Here is a 23,873-nt window from a genome sequence, read left to right on the forward strand (position 1 = left end):
CCCTCTTTCTGTCACTCACCTGGACTCCATTACCTCCTTGTTTATCTTCCCTATATCTGACACTCACCTGGACTCCATTACCTCCTTGTTTATCTTCCCTATATCTGTCACTCACCTGGACTCCATTACCTCCTTGATTATCTTCCCTCTTTCTGTCACTCACCTGGACTCCATCACCTACTTGATTATCTTCCCTCTTTCTGTCACTCACCTGGACTCCATCACCTACTTGATTATCTTCCCTCTTTCTGTCACTCACCTGGACTCCATTACCTCCTTGATTATCTTCCCTCTTTCTGTCACTCACCTGGACTCCATCACCTACTTGATTATCTTCCCTCTTTCTGTCACTCACCTGGACTCCATCACCTACTTGATTATCTTCCCTCTTTCTGTCACTCACCTGGACTCCATCACCTCCTTGATTATCTTCCCTCTTTCTGTCACTCACCTGGACTCCATCACCTACTTGATTATCTTCCCTCTTTCTGTCACTCACCTGGACTCCATCACCTCCTTGATTATCTTCCCTATATCTGTCACTCACCTGGACTCCATCACCTACTTGATTATCTTCCCTCTTTCTGTCACTCACCTGGACTCCATCACCTCCTTGATTATCTTCCCTCTTTCTGTCACTCACCTGGACTCCATCACCTACTTGATTATCTTCCCTCTTTCTGTCACTCCCCTGGACTCCATCACCTAGTTGATTATCTTCCCTCTTTCTGTCACTCACCTGGACTCCATCACCTCCTTGATTATCTTCCCTCTTTCTGTCACTCACCTGGACTCCATCACCTACTTGATTATCTTCCCTCTTTCTGTCACTCACCTGGACTCCATCACCTACTTGATTATCTTCCCTCTTTCTGTCACTCACCTGGACTCCATCACCTACTTGATTATCTTCCCTCTTTCTGTCACTCACCTGGACTCCATCACCTCCTTGATTATCTTCCCTCTTTCTGTCACTCACCTGGACTCCATCACCTCCTTGATTATCTTCCCTCTTTCTGTCACTCCCCTTGGCTCTTTCCTCAGGTGTTATTGACCTGTTTTCAAGTCGGTGCGTTGTTTGTGTTGTGTTTATTTTTAAATGTATTTATTGAAACACTCCCTGAACTTGCTTCCCTACTCTCAGTGCACTCGTTACACCCCCCTATTTACACAAATGACAACACACATTTCATTCAATTCAGTACTTCCTATTTCCATCTATCAAACAGTTATTTCAGTTACTGTATATTAACACCAGGAGAATCTGGAGTCCCCTGCAGATTATAGTCCCATACATTTAATAAATTGTGACAATAAATAATAACAAAGCTTATAAGCAATATACAGTCAAAAGTCTGAGCAGACTTGATACATATCAATCAAACAGGGGTTTATTAAAAAATAGACACTTACTAACACATACAAGAACATATTTTACTTAAATACAGTCAACAAAAAAACAAGATATAGATTCATCAATAATAGTTGTTGATGTTGAAAAGTCTTGAATGGCCTTTTCTATTCAAAACCTTGGAAGCTTTCAACTTTCTAGCCGCAATTAGAAATGTTATTAAAAATATTATATACATGTCCTATAGCAAAAATATACACAGATAATACATTATCTAATGAAATTGCTTTAGAAAGGGGAACAAGACAGGGATGTCCCCTCTCCCCCCTCCTGATTGCACTGGCATTGAATCGCTTGCAGAAAGAATTAGACAGGACCCAAACGTAACAGGTATCAGTATTGGTAAAGAGATGATCTCCTGATATATCTGACCAGTATTGAAAACATTTCCAGAATAATACAATTTCTTAGGTTATAAAATATATGTGGAAAAACATGAAGTAAATGCAATTGAAAAAAAAGAATAACTCATGATGTACAGCAATACTTTAAATGGACCACAACAAATATTAAATACTCAGAATGATTTACAAGTGTTAACAAACAAATATTCACTGAACAAAAATAAAAATGTAAATCGTGAAGTGTTGGTCCCATGTTTCACGAACTGAAATAAAACATCCCAGAAATGTTCCATTTGCCCTCAGAACAGCCTCAATTCATCGAGGCATGGACTCGACAAGGTGTTGAAAGCTTTCCACAGGGATGCTAGCCCATGTTGTCTCCAATGTTTTCCACAGTTGTGTCAGGTTGGCTGGATGTCCTTTGGGTGGTGGGCCATTCTTAATACACATGGGAAACTGTTGTGTGGAAAAACCCAGCAGTGTTGCAGTTCTTTACACAAACTAGTGCGCCTGGCACCTTCTACCATACCTCATTCAAAGGCACTTAAATATTTTGTCTTGCCCATTCACCATCTGAATGGCACACATACACAATCCATACCTCAATTGTCTCAAGGCTTAAAACACAACCCTATGGAACAATCCCTGGATAACTTTTCAGAATTCAATGATAAATTGGTCCACATGGAAAAATAAAGGCATAGAAGCCGTAAATTACTTGATAATAGGAAATACAATTATTTCCATGAAAGAATTAAAAAGTAATTTTAGACTGACCAAATACATGCAACTTAAAAGTGTCTTTTGGACATCATAGCAACCTTGAGGAAATGTCTATTTGAAGTCTTTTGGACATCATAGCAAGCTTGAGGGAATCTTATTTGAGTCAGAAAAGGATGTTCATAATGATAAGGAAGATATACAAAACCTTGCAGAGAGCATACCACACTGACAGTCTCTTTGAAAAAAATATTAACTACTGGAACCAAGACTGGAAAATAACTGATATTGGCACAAGATGGAGGGAAAGTTGGAGCATAACTAACAAAAATACAGTTAACAAAGATATACGTTTAATTCAGTATAAACTAATGTATATCATGTATTACACAAGAGAAGAAATTCACAAAATCTACAGCACTAAGGCAGAGTCATGTCTTTAGTGTAAAACTAACAATTAGTCAATAATCCTTTTATTATCCAATAAGCTTTCTGGGAATGCTATCAAGTCTGGAAGTTGTGGGGCGAGCTAAAAAGTTGTTAACTTTGTAAACATACTTTTAATCCGCCTGTCTGCATATTTCAAGACATGACATATGGGGGTGTAATGAGATACCCAATGTGCTGGACAATTCATATTTCAAGACATGACATTTTTTTGAAAATTGTATTTCACCTTTATTTAACCAGTTAGGCTAGTTGAGAACAAGTTCTAATTTACAACTGCGACCTGGCCAAGATAAAGCAATGCAGTGCAACAGAAACAACAACACAGAGTTACACATGGAATAAACAAACATACAGTCAATAACACAATAGAAATAAAAAAAAAAGTCTATATACAGTGTGTGCAAATGGCATGAGGAGGTAAGGCAATAAATAGGCCATAGGAGCAAAGTAATTACAATTTAGCAGATTAACAGTGATAGATGAGCAGATGATGGTGTGTAAGTAGTGATACTGGTGTGCAAAAGAGCCGCAAAGTAAATAAAAACAATATGGGGATGAGGTAGGTAGATTGGGTGGGCTATTTACAGATGGGCTATGTAGTACTCTTACTGGAGTACGTGCTACGGGTGGGTGTTGTTATGGTGACCAGTGAGCTGAGATAAGGCGGAGCTTTACCTAGCATAGACTTTTAGATGACCTGGAGCCAGTGGGTCTGGCAACGAATATGTAGTGAGGGCCAGCCGACTAGAGCATACAGGTCGCAGTGGTGGGTGGTATAAGGCCCTTTGGTAACAAAACGGATGGCACTGTGATAGACTGCTATTTTGGAGGTGACATTGCCAAAGTCGAGGATCAGTAGGATAGTCAGTTTTACTAGGGTAAGTTTGACGGCGTGAGTGAAGGAGGCTTTGTTGCGAAATAGAAAGCCGATTCTAGATTTGATTTTGGATTGGATATGTTTGATATGAGTCTGGAAGGAGTTTACAGTCTAGCCAGACACCTAGCTCTTTGTAGTTGTCCACGTGTTCTAGGTCAGAACCGTCCAGAGTAGTGATGCTAGTCGGGCGGGCGGACACGGGCAGCGACCGGTTGAAAAGCATGCATTTGGTTTTGCTAGCGTTTAAGAGCAGTTAGTGGCCACAGAAGGAGTCTTGTATGGCATTGAAGCTCATTTGGAGGTTAGTTGCACAGTGTCCAAAGAAGGGCCAGATGTATACAGAATGGTGTTGTCTGGTAGAGGTGGATCAAAGAATCACCAGCAGCAAGAGCGACATCGTTGATGTATACAGAGAAAAGAGTCGGCCCGAGAATTGAACCCTGTGGCACCCCCATAGAGACTGCCAACAACAGGCCCTCCAGACAACAGGCCCTCCGATTTAACACACTGAACTCTGTCTGCGAAGTAGTTGGTGAACCAGGCGAGGCAGTCATTTGAGAAACAAAGGCTATTGAGTCTGTCGATAAGAATACGGTAATTGACAGAGTCGAAAGCCTTGGCCAGGTTGATGAAGACGGCTGCACAGTATTGTCTTTTACCGATGGTGGTTATGATATCGTTTAGTACCTTTAGCGTGGCTGAGGTGCACCCGTGACCGGCTCGGAAACCAGATTGAACAGCGGAGAAGGTACTGTGGGATTTGAAATGGTCTGTAATCTGTTTATTAACTGGCTTTTGAAGACTTTAGTTTGGGTCTAGAGTGTCACCCCCTTTGAAGAGGGGGATGACCGCGGCAGCTTTCCATTCTTTAAAGAGAGGTTCAACAGACTGGTAATAGGGGTTACACCAATGGCGGCGGTTAATTTTAGAGGGGTGTAATGATTCAATTGTCAGACATGACATATGGGGGTGTAATGAGATACCCAATGGGCTGGACGATTCTCTTTTCAACATTTTCGACTAAAAACTTGGAAAATAATCCACCATCATTAACACACAAAAATTGTATGATTTATTGTTTCAATATTGAAATAGTATGGGTGACCGATTGAAAACAAATTGGAACAATTTAAGGCCAAGTGATGGGATGGAGGTGTGACCAGGTACTAGGGATGGAGGTGTGACCAGGTACTAGGGATGGAGGTGTGACTATGGATGGAGGTGTGACTAGGGATGGAGGTGTGACCAGATACTAGGGATGGAGGTGTGACCAGGTACTAGAGATGGAGGTGTGACCAGGTACTATGGATGGAGGTGTGACCAGGTACTAGGGATGGAGGTGTGACTATGGATGGAGGTGTGACTAGGGATGGTGTGACCAGGTACTAGGGATGGAGGTGTGACTAGGGATGGAGGTGTGACTAGGGATGGAGGTGTGACCAGATACTAGGGATGGAGGTGTGACCAGGTACTAGGGATGGAGGTGTGACTAGGGATGGAGGTGTGACTAGGGATGGAGGTGTGACCAGATACTAGGGATGGAGGTGTGACCAGGTACTAGAGATGGAGGTGTGACCAGGTACTAGGGATGGAGGTGTGACCAGGTACTAGGGATGGAGGTGTGACCAGGTACTAGGGATGGAGGTGTGACTATGGATGGAGGTGTGACTGTGGATGGAGGTGTGACTAGGGATGGTGTGACCAGGTACTAGGGATGGAGGTGTGACTAGGGATGGAGGTGTGACTAGGGATGGACGTGTGACTAGGGATGGAGGTGTGACCAGGTACTAGGGATGGAGGTGTGACCAGGTACTAGGGATGGAGGTGTGACCATGCACTAGGGATGGAGGTGTGACCAGGCACTAGGGATGGAGGTGTGACTAGAGATGGAGGTGTGACTAGGGATGGAAGTGTGACCAGGCACTAGGGATGGAGGTGTGACCAGGTACTAGGGATGGAGGTGTGACCAGGTACTAGGGATGGAGGTGTGACCAGGTACTAGGGATGGAGGTGTGACCAGGTACTAGGGATGAAGGTGTGACCAGGTACTAGGGATGGAGGTGTGACAAGGGATGGAGGTGTGACCAGGTACTAGGGATGGAGGTGTGACCAGGTACTAGAGATGGAGGTGTGACTAGGTACTAGGGATGGAGGTGTGACTAGGGATGGAGGTGTGACTAGGGATGGAGGTGTGACCAGGGATGGAGGTGTGACCAGGGATGGAGGTGTGAACAGGTATTAGGGATGGAGGTGTGACCAGGGATGGAGGTGTGACCAGGTACTAGGGATGGAGGTGTGACCAGGGATGGAGGTGTGACCAGGGATGGAGGTGTGACCAGGTACTAGGGATGGAGGTGTGACTAGGGATGGAGGTGTGGCCTGGGATGGAGGTGTGACACCTATATATGTGTATGTGTGTGTGTGTGTGTGAGATCAGAGATCAGCATAGCAGACATGATGGCCCAGGTGACCAGTCCATCTGGTCAGGTCCAGGAGGCTGACATCATGGAGGGAGAGAACAACACCTACTGCATCCGCTTTGTTCCCACGGAGACCGGCGTACACACAGTGTGTGTGAAGTATGCGGGCGTGCACGTGCCCGGCAGCCCCTTCCAGTTCACAGTGGGGCCCTTTGGAGAAGGAGGAGCCCACAAGGTCCGCGCTGGGGGGCCCGGGCTGGAGAGGGCAGAGGCTGGAGTACCAGGTATGTGTGTGTGTAATTATTATACCTTACTAGTTAACACCACTGACAGTGTGTGTACTGTTCCCTCTCTGGTGTGTGTGTGTGTGTGTGTGTGTGTGTGTGTGTGTGTGTGTAGCTGAGTTCAGTATCTGGACGCGGGAGGCAGGTGCAGGGGGTCTCAGCATCATGGTGGAGGGGCCCAGTAAAGCAGAGATCACCTTCGAGGACCGCAAGGACGGATCCAGTGGAGTATCCTACATGGTCCAGGAGTCAGGTGTGTGTGTGTGTGGTAGGCCCAGTGATCATAATCGACAGGATCCCTTCCTCTCTGTCTCCAGACAGACCACCCTGGGGACATGAACCCTTCCTCTCTGTCTCCAGACCACCCTGGGGACATGAACCCTTCCTCTCTGTCATCAGACAGACCACCCTGGGGACATGAACCCTTCCTCTCTGTCTCCAGACAGACCACCCTGGGGACATGAACCCTTCCTCTCTGTCTCCAGACAGACCACCCTGGGGACATGAACCCTTCCTCTCTGTCTCCAGACAGACCACCCTGGGGACATGAACCCTTCCTCTCTGTCTCCAGACCACCCTGGGGACATGAACCCTTCCTCTCTGTCTCCAGACCACCCTGGGGACATGAACCCTTCCTCTCTGTCTCCAGACTACCCTGGGAGCAGGATCCCTTCCTCCCTGTCTCCAGACAGACCACCCTGGAGACATTAACCCTTCCTCTCTGTCTCCAGACCACCCTGGGGACATTAACCCTTCCTCTCTGTCTCCAGACAGACCACTCTGGGGACATTAACCCTTCCTCTCTGTCTCCAGACAGACCACCCTGGGGACATGAACCCTTCCTCTCTGTCTCCAGACCACCCTGGGGACATGAATCCTTCCTCTCTGTCTCCAGACAGACCACCCTGGGGACATGAACCCTTCCTCTCTGTCTCCAGACAGACCACCCTGGGGACATGAACCCTTCCTCTCTGTCTCCAGACCACCCTGGGGACATGAACCCTTCCTCTCTGTCTCCAGACAGACCACCCTGGGGACATGAACCCTTCCTCTCTGTCTCCAGACAGACCACCCTGGGGACATGAACCCTTCCTCTCTGTCTCCAGACAGACCACCCTGGGGACATGACCCCTTCCTCTCTGTCTCCAGACAGACCACCCTGGGGACACGAACACTTCCTCTCTGTCTCCAGACCACCCTGGGGACATGAACCCTTCCTCTCTGTCTCCAGACCACCCTGGGGACATGAACCCTTCCTCTCTGTCTCCAGACCACCCTGGGGACATGAACCCTTCCTCTCTGTCTCCAGACCACCCTGGGGACATGAACCCTTCCTCTCTGTCTCCAGACCACCCTGGGGACATGAACCCTTCCTCTGTGTCTCCAGACCACCCTGGGGACATGAACCCTTCCTCTCTGTCTCCAGACAGACCACCCTGGGGACATGAACCCTTCCTCTCTGTCTCCAGACCACCCTGGGGACATGAACCCTTCCTCTGTGTCTCCAGACCACCCTGGGGACACGAACCCTTCCTCTCTGTCTCCAGACAGACCACCCTGGGGACATGAACCCTTCCTCTCTGTCTCCAGACAGACCACCCTGGGGACATGAACCCTTCCTCTCTGTCTCCAGACCACCCTGAGGACATGAACCCTTCCTCTCTGTCTCCAGAGAGACCACCCTGGGGACATGAACCCTTCCTCTCTGTCTCCAGACAGACCACCCTGGGGACATGAACCCTTCCTCTCTGTCTCCAGACAGACCACCCTGGGGACATGAACCCTTCCTCTCTGTCATCAGACAGACCACCCTGGGGACATGAACCCTTCCTCTCTGTCTCCAGACAGACCACCCTGGGGACATGAACCCTTCCTCTCTGTCTCCAGACAGACCACCCTGGGGACATGAACCCTTCCTCTCTGTCTCCAGACAGACCACCCTGGGGACATGAACCCTTCCTCTCTGTCTCCAGACCACCCTGGGGACATGAACCCTTCCTCTCTGTCTCCAGACCACCCTGGGGACATGAACCCTTCCTCTCTGTCTCCAGACTACCCTGGGAGCAGGATCCCTTCCTCCCTGTCTCCAGACAGACCACCCTGGAGACATTAACCCTTCCTCTCTGTCTCCAGACCACCCTGGGGACATTAACCCTTCCTCTCTGTCTCCAGACAGACCACTCTGGGGACATTAACCCTTCCTCTCTGTCTCCAGACAGACCACCCTGGGGACATGAACCCTTCCTCTCTGTCTCCAGACCACCCTGGGGACATGAATCCTTCCTCTCTGTCTCCAGACAGACCACCCTGGGGACATGAACCCTTCCTCTCTGTCTCCAGACAGACCACCCTGGGGACATGAACCCTTCCTCTCTGTCTCCAGACCACCCTGGGGACATGAACCCTTCCTCTCTGTCTCCAGACAGACCACCCTGGGGACATGAACCCTTCCTCTCTGTCTCCAGACAGACCACCCTGGGGACATGAACCCTTCCTCTCTGTCTCCAGACAGACCACCCTGGGGACATGACCCCTTCCTCTCTGTCTCCAGACAGACCACCCTGGGGACACGAACACTTCCTCTCTGTCTCCAGACCACCCTGGGGACATGAACCCTTCCTCTCTGTCTCCAGACCACCCTGGGGACATGAACCCTTCCTCTCTGTCTCCAGACCACCCTGGGGACATGAACCCTTCCTCTCTGTCTCCAGACCACCCTGGGGACATGAACCCTTCCTCTCTGTCTCCAGACCACCCTGGGGACATGAACCCTTCCTCTGTGTCTCCAGACCACCCTGGGGACATGAACCCTTCCTCTCTGTCTCCAGACAGACCACCCTGGGGACATGAACCCTTCCTCTCTGTCTCCAGACCACCCTGGGGACATGAACCCTTCCTCTGTGTCTCCAGACCACCCTGGGGACACGAACCCTTCCTCTCTGTCTCCAGACAGACCACCCTGGGGACATGAACCCTTCCTCTCTGTCTCCAGACAGACCACCCTGGGGACATGAACCCTTCCTCTCTGTCTCCAGACCACCCTGAGGACATGAACCCTTCCTCTCTGTCTCCAGAGAGACCACCCTGGGGACATGAACCCTTCCTCTCTGTCTCCAGACAGACCACCCTGGGGACATGAACCCTTCCTCTCTGTCTCCAGACAGACCACCCTGGGGACATGAACCCTTCCTCTCTGTCTCCAGACAGACCACCCTGGGGACATGAACCCTTCCTCTCTGTCTCCAGACAGACCACCCTGGGGACATGAACCCTTCCTCTCTGTCTCCAGACAGACCACCCTGGGGACATGAACCCTTCCTCTCTGTCTCCAGACAGACCACCCTGGGGACATGAACCCTTCCTCTCTGTCTCCAGACCACCCTGGGGACATGAACCCTTCCTCTCTGTCTCCAGACCACCCTGGGGACATGAACCCTTCCTCTCTGTCTCCAGACAGACCACACTGGGGACATGAACCCTTCCTCTCTGTCTCCAGACAGACCACCCTGGGGACATGAACCCTTCCTCTCTGTCTCCAGACAGACCACCCTGGGGACATGAACCCTTCCTCTCTGTCTCCAGACCACCCTGGGGACATGAACCCTTCCTCTCTGTCTCCAGACCACCCTGGGGACATGAACCCTTCCTCTCTGTCTCCAGACAGACCACCCTGGGGACATGAACCCTTCCTCTCTGTCTCCAGACAGACCACCCTGGGGACATGAACCCTTCCTCTCTGTCTCCAGACAGACCACCCTGGGGACATGAACCCTTCCTCTCTGTCTCCAGACAGACCACCCTGGGGACATGAACCCTTCCTCTCTGTCTCCAGACAGACCACCCTGGGGACATGAACCCTTCCTCTCTGTCTCCAGACAGACCACCCTGGGGACATGAACCCTTCCTCTCTGTCTCCAGACAGACCACCCTGGGGACATGAACCCTTCCTCTCTGTCTCCAGACAGACCACCCTGGGGACATGAACCCTTCCTCTCTGTCTCCAGACCACCCTGGGGACATGAACCCTTCCTCTCTGTCTCCAGACCACCCTGGGGACATGAACCCTTCCTCTCTGTCTCCAGACCACCCTGGGGACATGAACCCTTCCTCTCTGTCTCCAGACAGACCACCCTGGGGACATGAACCCTTCCTCTCTGTCTCCAGACAGACCACCCTGGGGACATGAACCCTTCCTCTCTGTCTCCAGACAGACCACCCTGGGGACATGAACCCTTCCTCTCTGTCTCCAGACCACCCTGGGGACATGAACCCTTCCTCTCTGTCTCCAGACCACCCTGGGGACATGAACCCTTCCTCTGTGTCTCCAGACCACCCTGGGGACACGAACCCTTCCTCTCTGTCTCCAGACAGACCACCCTGGGGACATGAACCCTTCCTCTCTGTCTCCAGACTACCCTGGGAGCAGGATCCCTTCCTCTCTGTCTCCAGACAGACCACCCTGGGGACATGAACCCTTCCTCTCTGTCTCCAGACAGACCACCCTGGGGACATGAACCCTTCCTCTCTGTCTCCAGACAGACCACCCTGGGGACATGAACCCTTCCTCTCTGTCTCCAGACTACCCTGGGAGCAGGATCCCTTCCTCCCTGTCTCCAGACAGACCACCCTGGGGACATTAACCCTTCCTCTCTGTCTCCAGACCACCCTGGGGACATGAACCCTTCCTCTCTGTCTCCAGACAGACCACCCTGGGGACATGAACCCTTCCTCCCTGTCTCCAGACAGACCACCCTGGGGACATGAACCCTTCCTCTCTGTCTCCAGACAGACCACCCTGGGGACATGAACCCTTCCTCTCTGTCTCCAGACCACCCTGGGGACATGAACCCTTCCTCTCCGTCTCCAGACAGACCACCCTGGGGACATGAACCCTTCCTCTCTGTCTCCAGACCACCTTGGGGACATGAACCTTTCCTCTCTGTCTCCAGACCACTCTGGGGACATGAACCCTTCCTCTCTGTCTCCAGACCACCCTGGGGACATGAACCCTTCCTCTCTGTCTCCAGACCACCCTGGGGACATGAACCCTTCCTCACTGTCTCCAGACAGACCACCCTGGGGACATGAACCCTTCCTCCCTGTCTCCAGACCACCCTGGGGACATGAACTCTTCCTCCCTGTCTCCAGACCACCCTGGGGACAGGAACCCTTCCTCCCTGTCTCCAGACCACCCTGGGGACATGAACCCTTCCTCCCTGTCTCCAGACCACCCTGGAGACAGGAACCTTTCCTCTCTGTCTCCAGACCACCCTGGGGACATGAACCTTTCCTCTCTGTCTCCAGACCACCCTGGGGACATGAACCCTTCCTCTCTGTCTCCAGACCACCCTGGGGACATGAACCCTTCCTCTCTGTCTCCAGACCACCCTGGGGACATGAACCTTTCCTCTCTGTCTCCAGACCACCCTGGGGACATGAACCCTTCCTCCCTGTCTCCAGACAGACCACCCTGGGGACATGACCCCTTCCTCCCTGTCTCCAGACAGACCACCCTGGGGACATGAACCCTTCCTCCCTGTCTCCAGACCACCCTGGGGACAGGAACCCTTCCTCCCTGTCTCCAGACCACCCTGGGGACATGAACCCTTCCTCCCTGTCTCCAGACCACCCTGGGGACAGGAACCTTTCCTCTCTGTCTCCACCTTTACATCTCACTCTAAAACAAATATTTTAAAGGTGTGTGTGTCTAACAGTGTGTGTATCTAACGTACTGTGTGTATCTAACGTGTGTGTGTGTGTGTTGCAGGAAACTATGAGGTGTCTGTCCGTTTCAACGAAGAGCACATCCCTGACAGTCCCTTCGTGGTTCCCGTGGCGTCGCCCTCTGATGACGCCAGACGACTCACTGTTGCCGGTCTTCAGGTGAGACTCAGGGACACACACACACCCAGGACTATGCTACCCACAATGCAGCAGCCTGGGGAGGGGCAGAGAGGCAGGGAGATTGACACAGACAGACAGAGACAGACAGGTCAACACTTATTATATACAATTATTATAAATTAAAATAGCCCTGCTAATGATCCTATACATTACAGGACATTTACAGTATAATTACAACAACAGTAATTGGTCTGTATCTAGTCTGACCATCGCAGCAGGTTTCTGTTGAGCACTGTTACGCACGCCTCTATGAACGCAACACCCTGCTACAACTAAACTCTCCGTGAAGTGAAAGAGGTATGGACTGTAGGCGTGAGTAAGGATGACAACAGGCAGAATGTGGTACCGTTTACAAGGACTTTATTCCTTTACACGGTAATATGGGGAAAAGGGGCTGGACGGAACCAAAGCAAAGAAAGTAAATCTCAAAGCCCCCCCCTCTCCTATCTTACCTGCCTAACCAATACTTACCACCACCTGGTGCCCTAACCAAAATACAGGGGGTGGTCCGCCCAGGTCTTACCTAGTGTGCCTAGACAATGAATATACTACGGGTATATGTATGCCCGCTGGCCTCTTGCCTAAGCACTCCCTAGGTGCCTTCCCCTTCACCCCTGGGAACAAATGAAACAGGAGAACAAATCATTTCTCAAACAAACTAAGAAACAAAGGACATCAAATAAGCTCTACCTGAGCAACAAACTCACAGAACATACCAACTGCTACCAACAACTAACATAGTAAATTATCCACAGCCATCAGCCTCCTCTCTCAGCAATGACCTCCCTCACATTCAATCTCTCTGCAATGACCTCCCAGCAATGACTCCCTCCTGAACAGAACACTGGCTTTTATATAGCTTCAGAATGAACGTGTAACTGGAGACAGCTGCGTCTTGACGAGGGGGCGGGGTCAGCTCTCCAATTAGCCATGGAGTCGACCAATCAGCTGCTTGAGGGATTTCAGGAAGCCATTTCCTGAAATAAACACATGCAAATACACAAACTACAACACATAAACTGGGGAATGTAACAAGCACAACAAGAGGTTCTCAGTGGGTTAGTGGTTAGAGGTCAGGTGTAGGGTCGCGCTGGTGCAAGGGTTTGTGGGATAGTAAAGATGTGTTTCTCGTGCCTCAATCTAAAGTCTCTCAACAGCCCCCCACCTTCCTTTTCCCTCCCCTCACTCCACCGCTCCTCCCCTTCTCTAGGTGCTAAAGGGTTAAAGAAGTTGAAATGGGTGCTCTCTCTCTCTCTCTCTCTCTCTCTTCTCTCTCTCTCTCTCTCTCTCTCTCTCTCTTCTCTCTCTTTCTCACTCTTCTTTCTCTTCTCTCTCTCTCTTTCTCACTCTTCTTTCTCTTCTCTCTCTCTCTCTCACTCTCTCTCTCTATCTCTCTCTGTCTCTCTCTGTCTCTCTCTTTCTCACTCTTCTTTCTCTTCTCTCTCTCTCTCTCTCTCTCACTTTCTGTCTCCTCTCTCTTTTCTCAATTCAATTTAATTCAAAGTGCTTTATTGGCATGGGAAAATATGTGTACACTGCTAAAACAAGTGAAATATATAATAAACAACAGTGAAATAAACTTTTATTTTTACAGTAAACATTACACTCCAAATGAATAAAGGAATTTGTCTATATACAGTTTTGTGCAGAGTACAAAAGGGAAAATAAATAAACATAAATATGGGTTGTATTTACAATGGTGTGTGTTCTTCACTGGTTTCCCTTTTCTTGTGGCAACAGGTCACATCTTACTGCTGTGACGTCACACAGTGGTATTTCACCCAGTAGATATGGGAGGTTATTATTATTATTTTAAGAACACAATCTTATTTAAAATGACGGCCTACCGGGGAACAGTGGGTTAACTGCCCTGTTCAGGGGAACAGTGGGTTAACTGCCCTGTTCAGGGGCAGAACGACAGATTTTTACCTTGTCAGCTCGGGGATTCGATCCAGCAACCTTTCGGTTACTGGCCCAAAACTCTAAGCCCCAGATTGGATTTGTCTAATTCTTTGTGGATCTGTGTAATCTGAAGGAAATATGTGTCTCTAATATGGTCATACATTGGGCAGGAGGTTAGGAAGTGCAGCTCAGTTTCCACCTCATTTTGTGGGCAGTGTGCACAAAGCCTGTCTTCTCTTGAGAGCCATGTCTGCCTACGGCGGCCTTTCTCAATAGCAAGGCTATGCTCACTGAGTCTGTACATAGTCAAAGCTTTCCTTAAGTTTGGGTCAGTCACAGTGGTCAGGTATTCTGCCACTCTCTGTTTAGGGTCAGTCACAGTGGTCAGGTATTCTGCCACTCTCTGTTTAGGGTCAGTCACAGTGGTCAGGTATTCTGCCACTCTCTGTTTAGGGTCAGTCAGAGTGGTCAGGTATTCTGCCACTCTCTGTTTAGGGTCAGTCACAGTGGTCAGGTATTCTGCCACTGTGTACTCTCTGTTTAGGGTCAGTCACAGTGGTCAGGTATTCTGCCACTCTCTGTTTAGGGTCAGTCACAGTGGTCAGGTATTCTACCACTGTGTCCTCTCTGTTTAGGGTCAGTTACAGTGGTCAGGTATTCTGCCACTGTGTACTCTCTGTTTAGGGTCAGTCACAGTGGTCAGGTATTCTGCCACTGTGTACTCTCTGTTTAGGGTCAGTCACAGTGGTCAGGTATTCTGCCACTCTCTGTTTAGGGTCAGTCACAGTGGTCAGGTATTCTGCCACTCTCTGTTTAGGGTCAGTCACAGTGGTCAGGTATTCTGCCACTCTCTGTTTAGGGTCAGTCAGAGTGGTCAGGTATTCTGCCACTCTCTGTTTAGGGTCAGTCACAGTGGTCAGGTATTCTGCCACTGTGTACTCTCTGTTTAGGGTCAGTCACAGTGGTCAGGTATTCTGCCACTCTCTGTTTAGGGTCAGTCACAGTGGTCAGGTATTCTACCACTGTGTCCTCTCTGTTTAGGGTCAGTTACAGTGGTCAGGTATTCTGCCACTGTGTACTCTCTGTTTAGGGTCAGTCACAGTGGTCAGGTATTCTGCCACTGTGTACTCTCTGTTTAGGGTCAGTCACAGTGGTCAGGTATTCTGCCACTGTGTACTCTCTGTTTAGGGTCAGTCACAGTGGTCAGGTATTCTGCCACTCTCTGTTTAGGGTCAGTCACAGTGGTCAGGTATTCTGCCACTGTGTACTCTCTGTTTAGGGTCAGTCACAGTGGTCAGGTATTCTGCCACTGTGTCCTCTCTGTTTAGGGTCAGTCACAGTGGTCAGGTATTCTGCCACTCTCTGTTTAGGGTCAGTCACAGTGGACAGGTATTCTGCCACTCTCTGTTTAGGGTCAGTCAGAGTGGTCAGGTATTCTGCCACTGTGTACTCTCTGTTTAGGGTCAGTCACAGTGGTCAGGTATTCTGCCACTCTCTGTTTAGGGTCAGTCACAGTGGTCAGGTATTCTACCACTGTGTCCTCTCTGTTTAGGGTCAGTCACAGTGGACAGGTATTCTGCCACTGTGTACTCTCTGTTTAGGGTCAGTCACAGTGGTCAGGTATTCTGCCACTCTCTGTTTAGGGTCAGTCACAGTGGACAGGTATTCTGCCACTGTGTACTCTCTGTTTAGGGTCAGTCACAGTGGTCAGGTATTCTGCCACTGTGTCCTCTCTGTTTAGGGTCAGTCACAGTGGTTAGGTATTCTGCCACTCTCTGTTTAGGGTCAGTCACAGTGGTCAGGTATTCTGCCACTCTCTGTTTAGGGTCAGTCACAGTGGACAGGTATTCTGCCACTCTCTGTTTAGGGTCAGTCACAGTGGTCAGGTATTCTGCCACTGTGTACTCTCTGTTTAGGGTCAGTCACAGTGGTCAGGTATTCTGCCACTGTGTACTCTCTGTTTAGGGTCAGTCACAGTGGACAGGTATTCTGCCACTGTGTCCTCTCTGTTTAGGGTCAGTCACAGTGGTCAGGTATTCTGCCACTGTGTACTCTCTGTTTAGGGTCAGTCACAGTGGTCAGGTATTCTGCCACTGTGTACTCTCTGTTTAGGGTCAGTCACAGTGGACAGGTATTCTGCCACTGTGTCCTCTCTGTTTAGGGTCAGTCACAGTGGTCAGGTATTCTGCCACTGTGTCCTCTCTGTTTAGGGTCAGTCACAGTGGTCAGGTATTCTGCCACTCTCTGTTTAGGGTCAGTCACAGTGGTCAGGTATTCTGCCACTCTCTGTTTAGGGTCAGTCACAGTGGACAGGTATTCTGCCACTGTGTACTCTCTGTTTAGGGTCAGTCACAGTGGTCAGGTATTCTGCCACTGTGTCCTCTCTGTTTAGGGTCAGTCACAGTGGTCAGGTATTCTGCCACTCTCTGTTTAGGGTCAGTCACAGTGGACAGGTATTCTGCCACTCTCTGTTTAGGGTCAGTCACAGTGGTTAGGTATTCTGCCACTCTCTGTTTAGGGTCAGTCAGAGTGGTCAGGTATTCTGCCACTCTCTGTTTAGGGTCAGTCACAGTGGTCAGGTATTCTACCACTCTCTGTTTAGGGTCAGTCACAGTGGTCAGGTATTCTGCCACTCTCTGTTTAGGGTCAGTCACAGTGGTCAGGTATTCTGCCACTGTGTACTCTCTGTTTAGGGTCAGTCACAGTGGACAGGTATTCTTCCACTGTGTCCTCTCTGTTTAGGGTCAGTCACAGTGGTCAGGTATTCTGCCACTGTGTCCTCTCTGTTTAGGGTCAGTCACAGTGGTCAGGTATTCTGCCACTCTCTGTTTAGGGTCAGTCACAGTGGTCAGGTATTCTGCCACTCTCTGTTTAGGGTCAGTCACAGTGGACAGGTATTCTGCCACTGTGTACTCTCTGTTTAGGGTCAGTCACAGTGGTCAGGTATTCTGCCACTGTGTCCTCTCTGTTTAGGGTCAGTCACAGTGGTCAGGTATTCTGCCACTCTCTGTTTAGGGTCAGTCACAGTGGACAGGTGTTCTGCCACTCTCTGTTTAGGGTCAGTCACAGTGGTTAGGTATTCTGCCACTCTCTGTTTAGGGTCAGTCACAGTGGTCAGGTATTCTGCCACTCTCTGTTTAGGGTCAGTCACAGTGGTTAGGTATTCTGCCACTCTCTGTTTAGGGTCAGTCACAGTGGTCAGGTATTCTGCCACTCTCTGTTTAGGGTCAGTCAGAGTGGTCAGGTATTCTGCCACTCTCTGTTTAGGGTCAGTCACAGTGGTTAGGTATTCTGCCACTCTCTGTTTAGGGTCAGTCACAGTGGTTAGGTATTCTGCCACTCTCTGTTTAGGGTCAGTCACAGTGGTTAGGTATTCTGCCACTCTCTGTTTAGGGTCAGTCACAGTGGTCAGGTATTCTGCCACTCTCTGTTTAGGGTCAGTCACAGTGGTTAGGTATTCTGCCACTCTCTGTTTAGGGTCAGTCACAGTGGTTAGGTATTCTGCCACTCTCTGTTTAGGGTCAGTCACAGTGGTTAGGTATTCTGCCACTCTCTGTTTAGGGTCAGTCACAGTGGTCAGGTATTCTGCCACTCTCTGTTTAGGGTCAGTCACAGTGGTCAGGTATTCTGCCACTCTCTGTTTAGGGCCAAATAACATTCTAGTTTGATCTGTTTTTTTGTGTCAAGTAAGTATAATTTTGTTTTCTAATGGTTTGGTTGGGTCTAATTGTGTTGAAGAGAGCCTGGGGCTCTGTTTGTGTTTGTGAAAACAGGACCAGCTTGCTTAGGGGACTCTTCTCCAGGTTCATCTCTCTGTAGGTGATGGCTTTGTTGTGGAAGGTTTGGGAATCACTTCCTTTTAGGTGGTTGTAGATTTTAATGTCTCTTTTCTGGACTTTGATCATTTTCACAGATATGTGCCTAATTCTGCTCTGCATGCATTATTTGGTGTTTGTACCATTTTGTTAATTATTGGTTGATGAGCAGACCCCACAACCAAGGTCAAAGGGCTCTATAACTGATTCAGGTATTTTTAGACAGATTGGTATGTCGAATTGTATGTTTCTTTTGATGGCATAGAAGGCCCTTCTTGCCTTGTCTCTCAGATCGTTCTCAGCTTTGTGGAAGTTACTTGTGGCGCTGATGTTTAGGCCGAGGTATGTATTGTTTTTTGTGTGCTCTAGGGCAACAGTGTCTAGATGAAATTTGTATTTGTGGTCCTGGCAACTGGACCTTTTTTGGAACACCATTTTGTCTTTCTAAGATTTACTGTCAGTGCCCAGGTCTGTCAGAATCTGTGCAGAAGATCTAAGTGCTGCTGTAGGCCCTCCTTGGTTGGGGGCTTCTCTCTCTCTCAATTATATTTAAAGGGCTTTATTGGCATGTGAAACATATGTATACATTTCCAAAGCAAGTGAAATAGATAAAACTAAAGTAAAATGCACAGTAAACATCTAGTTGTTGTGTAGTTTGCAGTTGCCTAGTTGTGTAGTTGTCTAGTTGTCTGTTTGTTGTTTAGTTGTTGTTATTTGTCTAGTTGTGTAGTTGGTGTCTATTTGTGTAGATGTTGTGTAGTTGTCTAATTGTGATCTAGTTGTTGTCTGGTAGTTGTCTAGTTGCTGTGTTGTTGTCTAGTTGTTGTCTAGTTGTTGTTGTGTAGGTACGTAGTTGTTGTGTAGTTTTTGTGTAGTTGTCTGATTGTTGTGTAGTTGTCTAGTATTTGTGTAGTTGCTGTCTAGTATTTGTGTGATTGTTGTGTAGTTGTTGTGTGGTTGTTGTTGTCTAGCTGTTGTGTTGTTGTTGTTGTGTAGGTAAGTAGTTGTTGTGTAGTTTTTGTGTAGTTGTCTGATTGTTGTGTAGTTGTCTAGTATTTGTGTAGTTGCTGTCTAGTATTTGTGTGGTTGTTGTGTAGTTGTTGTGTAGTTGTTGTTGCCTAGCTGTTGTGTAGTTGTTGTTGTGTAGTTGTTGCTGTCTAGTTGTTGTGTCCATTATGTGTGTAGTTGTTGTCCAGTTGTTGTCTAGTATTTGTGTAGTTGTCTAGTTGTTGTGTGGTTGTTGTGTAGTTGTTGCCTAGCTGTTCTGAAGTTGTGTAGTTGTCATGTAGTTGTTGTGTGGTTGTTGTGTGGTTGCTATGAGGTTGTGTAGTTGTTGTTGTCTAGCTGTTGTGTAGTTATTGTTGTCTAGTTGTTGTGTAGATGTCCAGTGTGTGTAGTTGTTGTCTAGCTGTTGTGTAGTTGTCCAGTATGTGTGTAGTTGTTTAGTTGTGTTGATCGTGAGTTGTATCTGAGCAGGAGTCCGGGTTGAAGGTCAATCACCCAGCATCCTTTGCTGTGAGCCTGAACGGAGCGAAGGGACAGATTGACGCTAAAGTCCACAGCCCCTCCGGAGCCCTGGAGGGCTGCTGTGTTACTGAGCTAGACCAAGGTAACTACTACCACACAATACTACAATATACTGTGTTACTGAGCTAGACCAAGGTAACTACACTACACAATACTACAATATACTACACAGTACTATACTTTACTACACCACACTGTGTTACTGAGCTAGTCAACGTAACTACACAATACTACAATATACTACACAATACTACTTTGATCCAGATAGGAACAGCAAGTACACACTACACTCTAAACTACTACACAGTTGGTCTGTTAGAGAGATAGAGCACAGTCACCATGGACACCAGACAGTTTAAACATACTTTGACAACAGATGTATAATTTATTTCCCTCCCATCCCACTCTCCTCTCCTCCAGATAAATATGCTGTGATGTTCATTCCCAGAGAGAACGGTCTGTATCTGATCGATGTGAAGTTCAACGGCAGCCACATCCCTGACAGCCCTTTCAAAATCAGAGTGGGGGAGACGGGACAGGCTGGAGACCCAGGCATGGTGACCGCATACGGAGCTGGATTAGAGGGAGGAACCACTGGTAACTAACACCTTACTGTTGTAGAAATCCTAAATAAAGCAGCTATTAGCTAAATCAGTGATAGTGTGAAAAGATATTCAGACCCTTTGACTTTTTCCACATTTTGTTAAGTTACAGCCTTATTCTAAAAATGTACTATATAAATCAACAATCTACACACAATACCCCATATTGAAAAATCAAAAACTGGTTTATAGACATTTCTGGTTTTTTAAAACAAAAAACAGAAATACCTTATTTTCATACGTATTCAGGCCCTTTGCTATGAGACTCATTGAGCTCAGGTGCATTCTGTTTCCATTGATCATCCTTGAGATGTTTCTTCAACTTGATTGGAGTCCACCTGTGGTAAATTCAATTGATTGGACATGATTTGGAAAGGCACACACCTGTCTATATAAGGTCCCACAGTTGACAGTGCATGTCAGAGCAAAAACCAAGCCACGAGGTTGAAGGAATTGTCTGTAGAGCTCTGAGACAGGATTGTGTCGAGGCACAGATCTGGGGAAGGGAACCAAAACATTTCTGCAGCATTGAAGATCCTCAAGAACACAATGGCCTCATAATTATTTTAAAAAAATATAGTTTTATATTTTATTATTCTTTTTTTTCTTCTCCCCTTTCTCCCCAATTCCGTGGTATCCAATTGGTAGTTACTGTCTTGTCCAATCAGTGCACTCGGGGAAAGGCGTCCTCCAAAACACAACCAAGCCGCTCTGCTTCTTGACACAACGCCTCTTAACCCAGAAGCCAGCTGCACCAATGTGTCGGAGAAAACACCATACACCTGGAGACTTTGTCAGCGTGCATTGCGCCCGGTCCGCCACAGGAGCCGCTAGTGCGCGTTGTTACAAGAACATCCGTGTCGGCCGAACCTAACCTGGACGACACTGGGTCTCCCGGTCGCTGCCAGCTGCAACAGAGCCTGGACTCGAACCAGGATCTCTAGTGGCACAGCTAGCACTATGATGCAGTGCCTTTAACCACTGAACCACTCGGGAGGCCACTCCGTCATTCTTAAATGGAAGAAGTTTGGAACCACCAAGAGCTGGCAGCCCGGCCAAACTGAGCAATCGGGGGAGAAGGGCCTTGATTAGGGAGGTGACCAAGAACCTGTTGGTCACTCTGACAGAGATCTGGAGTACCTATGTGGAGATGGGAGAACCTTCTAGAAGGACAATCATCTCTGCAGCACTCCACCAATCACGTCTTTATGGTAGAGTGGCCAGACGGTAACCACTCCTCAGTAAAAGGCACATGACAGCCCACTTGGAGTTTGCCAAAAGGCACCTAAAAACTTAATGAGAAACAAGATTATCTGGTCAGATGAAACCAAGATTGAACTCTTTGGCCTGAATGCCAAGTGTCACGTCTGTAGGAAACCTGGCACCATCCCTACGGTGAAGTATGGTGGTGGCAACATCAAGCTGTAGGGATGTTTTTCCAGCTGCAGGGACTGGGAGACTAGTCAGGATTGAGGGAAAGATGAATGTAGCAAAGTACAAAGTACAGTGAGATCCTTGATGAAAACCTGTTCAAGAGCGCTCAGGACCTCAGACTGGGGCGAAGGTTCACCTTCTAACAGGACAATGACACTAAGCACACAGCCAAGATGCAGTGTGGCTTCGGGACAAGTCTCTGAATGTCCTTGAGTGGCCCAGCCAGAGCCCGGATTTGAACCTCAAATTTTATCTGTCACATGCGCGAGTACAACAGGCGCCGAGTACAACAGCCTTTCACCTTACAGTGAAAGGCTGAGTACAACAGGTGTAGACCTCACAGTGAAATGCTGAATGACCAGCCCTTAACCAACAGGTGTAGACCTCACAGTGAAATGCTGACTGACCAGCCCTTAACCAACAGGTGTAGACCTCAGAGTGAAATGCTGACTGACAAGCCCTTATCCAACAGGTGTAGACCTCACAGTGAAATGCTGACTGACCAGCCCTTAACCAGCCCTTAACCAACAGGTGTAGACCTCACAGTGAAATGCAGACTAACCAGCCCTTAACCAACAGGTGTAGACCTCACAGTGAAATGCAGACTGACCAGCCCTTAACCAACAGGTGTAGACCTCACAGTGAAATGCAGACTGACCAGCTCTTCACCAACAGGTGTAGACCTCACAGTGAAATGCAGACTGACCAGCCCTTAACCAACAGGTGTAGACCTCACAGTGAAATGCAGACTGACCAGCCCTTAACCAACAGGTGTAGACATCAGTAAAATGCAGACTGACCAGCCCTTAACCAACAATGCTTTAAGAAGTGTAAAGGGGAAAAAAAGTGTTTAGTAAGAAATTGCTTGGTAAAAAAATAGAATATAGAATAAATAACTAATTTAACAGCAGCAGTAAAATAGCAATAGCGAGGCAATATACAGGGTCAGAAGCATGAAACATTAGTAAATGGACTTGAAAATGAGTACGTTCCAAAATGGCATGTGGTTGGACGAGAACATTTTGACAAGGCAGAGATGAGTGGCCGGGCACTAGATGCGCAGGGACAGCAGCGCGCACGTAAATTCTATCAATCTGCAAATATCATTACACTTTCCACTGCGAGTGGATGAACGTGGCCTAGTAAAGGAGTGGTTGTTTGACACACAGCAGGAGGGCCCGTACCAGGAAGAGATTCACTCTAGTTCCGCCCCTGACTATATGTGCTGGTTGAATCCACTGACTGAAAGTTTCTCTGAATAACTGTGTCTGTTACATGACCAAAATAGAATGTAAAACATATCTCTGTCCTTCTCTCTGTAGGTATAGCCTGTGAGTTCGTGGTTAACACCAGTACAGCAGGACCCGGGGCCCTGGCGGTGACCATTGACGGCCCCTCCAAGGGGAAGGTGGACTGTGTTGAGTGTCCGGAGGGTTACAAGGTGACCTACACCCCCATGGCTCCAGGAAACTACTTCATCTCCATCAGATACGGAGGACCTTACCACATCGTAGGATCCCCCTTCAAGGCCAAGATCACTGGTGAGGGACCTGGACAGTGGACAGATACGCACATATACCGACCCCTATATCTAACCCTTCTCTTTCTCTTCTCTTCTCCTCTCTCTCTTCTCCTCTCTCTCTTCTCACCTCTCTCTCTTCTCACCTCTCTCTCTTCTCACCTCTCTCTCTTCTCACCTCTCTCTCTCCTCACCTCTCTCTCTTCTCACCTCTCTCTCTTCTCACCTCTCTTCTCTCTCTCTCTTCTCACCTCTCTCTCTTCTCACCTCTCTTCTCTCTCTCTCTTCTCACCTCTCCTCTCTCTCTCCTCACCTCTCTCTCTTCTCACCTCTCTCTCTTCTCACCTCTCTCTCTCCTCACCTCTCTCTCTTCTCACCTCTCTCTCTTCTCACCTCTCTCTCTTCTCACCTCTCTTCTCCTCTCTCTCTTCTCACCTCTCTCTCTCCTCACCTCTCTCTCTTCTCACCTCTCTCTCTCCTCACCTCTCTCTCTTCTCACCTCTCTCTCTCCTCACCTCTCTCTCTCCTCACCTCTCTCTCTCCTCACCTCTCTCTCTCCTCACCTCTCTCTCTCCTCACCTCTCTCTCTCCTCACCTCTCTCTCTCCTCACCTCTCTCTCTCCTCACCTCTCTCTCTCCTCACCTCTCTCTCTTCTCACCTCTC

At 48.5% G+C, this 23,873-nt stretch overlaps 1 protein-coding gene across 2 annotated transcripts in view; it reads left to right on the top strand.

Moving 5' to 3' along the window:
- LOC110516429 (filamin-A) overlaps nucleotides 1–23,873 on the top strand; it is a 179,143-nt gene that overhangs the window by 134,511 nt on the left and 20,759 nt on the right. For both annotated transcript variants that reach the window (XM_036989132.1, XM_036989133.1), the window contains exons 40-45: nucleotides 6,240–6,506; nucleotides 6,622–6,759; nucleotides 12,274–12,389; nucleotides 19,604–19,736; nucleotides 20,075–20,251; nucleotides 23,013–23,231. In XM_036989132.1, coding sequence (XP_036845027.1) covers nucleotides 6,240–6,506; nucleotides 6,622–6,759; nucleotides 12,274–12,389; nucleotides 19,604–19,736; nucleotides 20,075–20,251; nucleotides 23,013–23,231 — 1,050 coding nt within the window. The remainder of the gene's footprint in view (nucleotides 1–6,239; nucleotides 6,507–6,621; nucleotides 6,760–12,273; nucleotides 12,390–19,603; nucleotides 19,737–20,074; nucleotides 20,252–23,012; nucleotides 23,232–23,873) is intronic.

The sequence above is a fragment of the Oncorhynchus mykiss genome, chromosome 9 (genome assembly GCF_013265735.2).
Source record: "Oncorhynchus mykiss isolate Arlee chromosome 9, USDA_OmykA_1.1, whole genome shotgun sequence".
Lineage (NCBI taxonomy): Eukaryota > Metazoa > Chordata > Actinopteri > Salmoniformes > Salmonidae > Oncorhynchus > Oncorhynchus mykiss.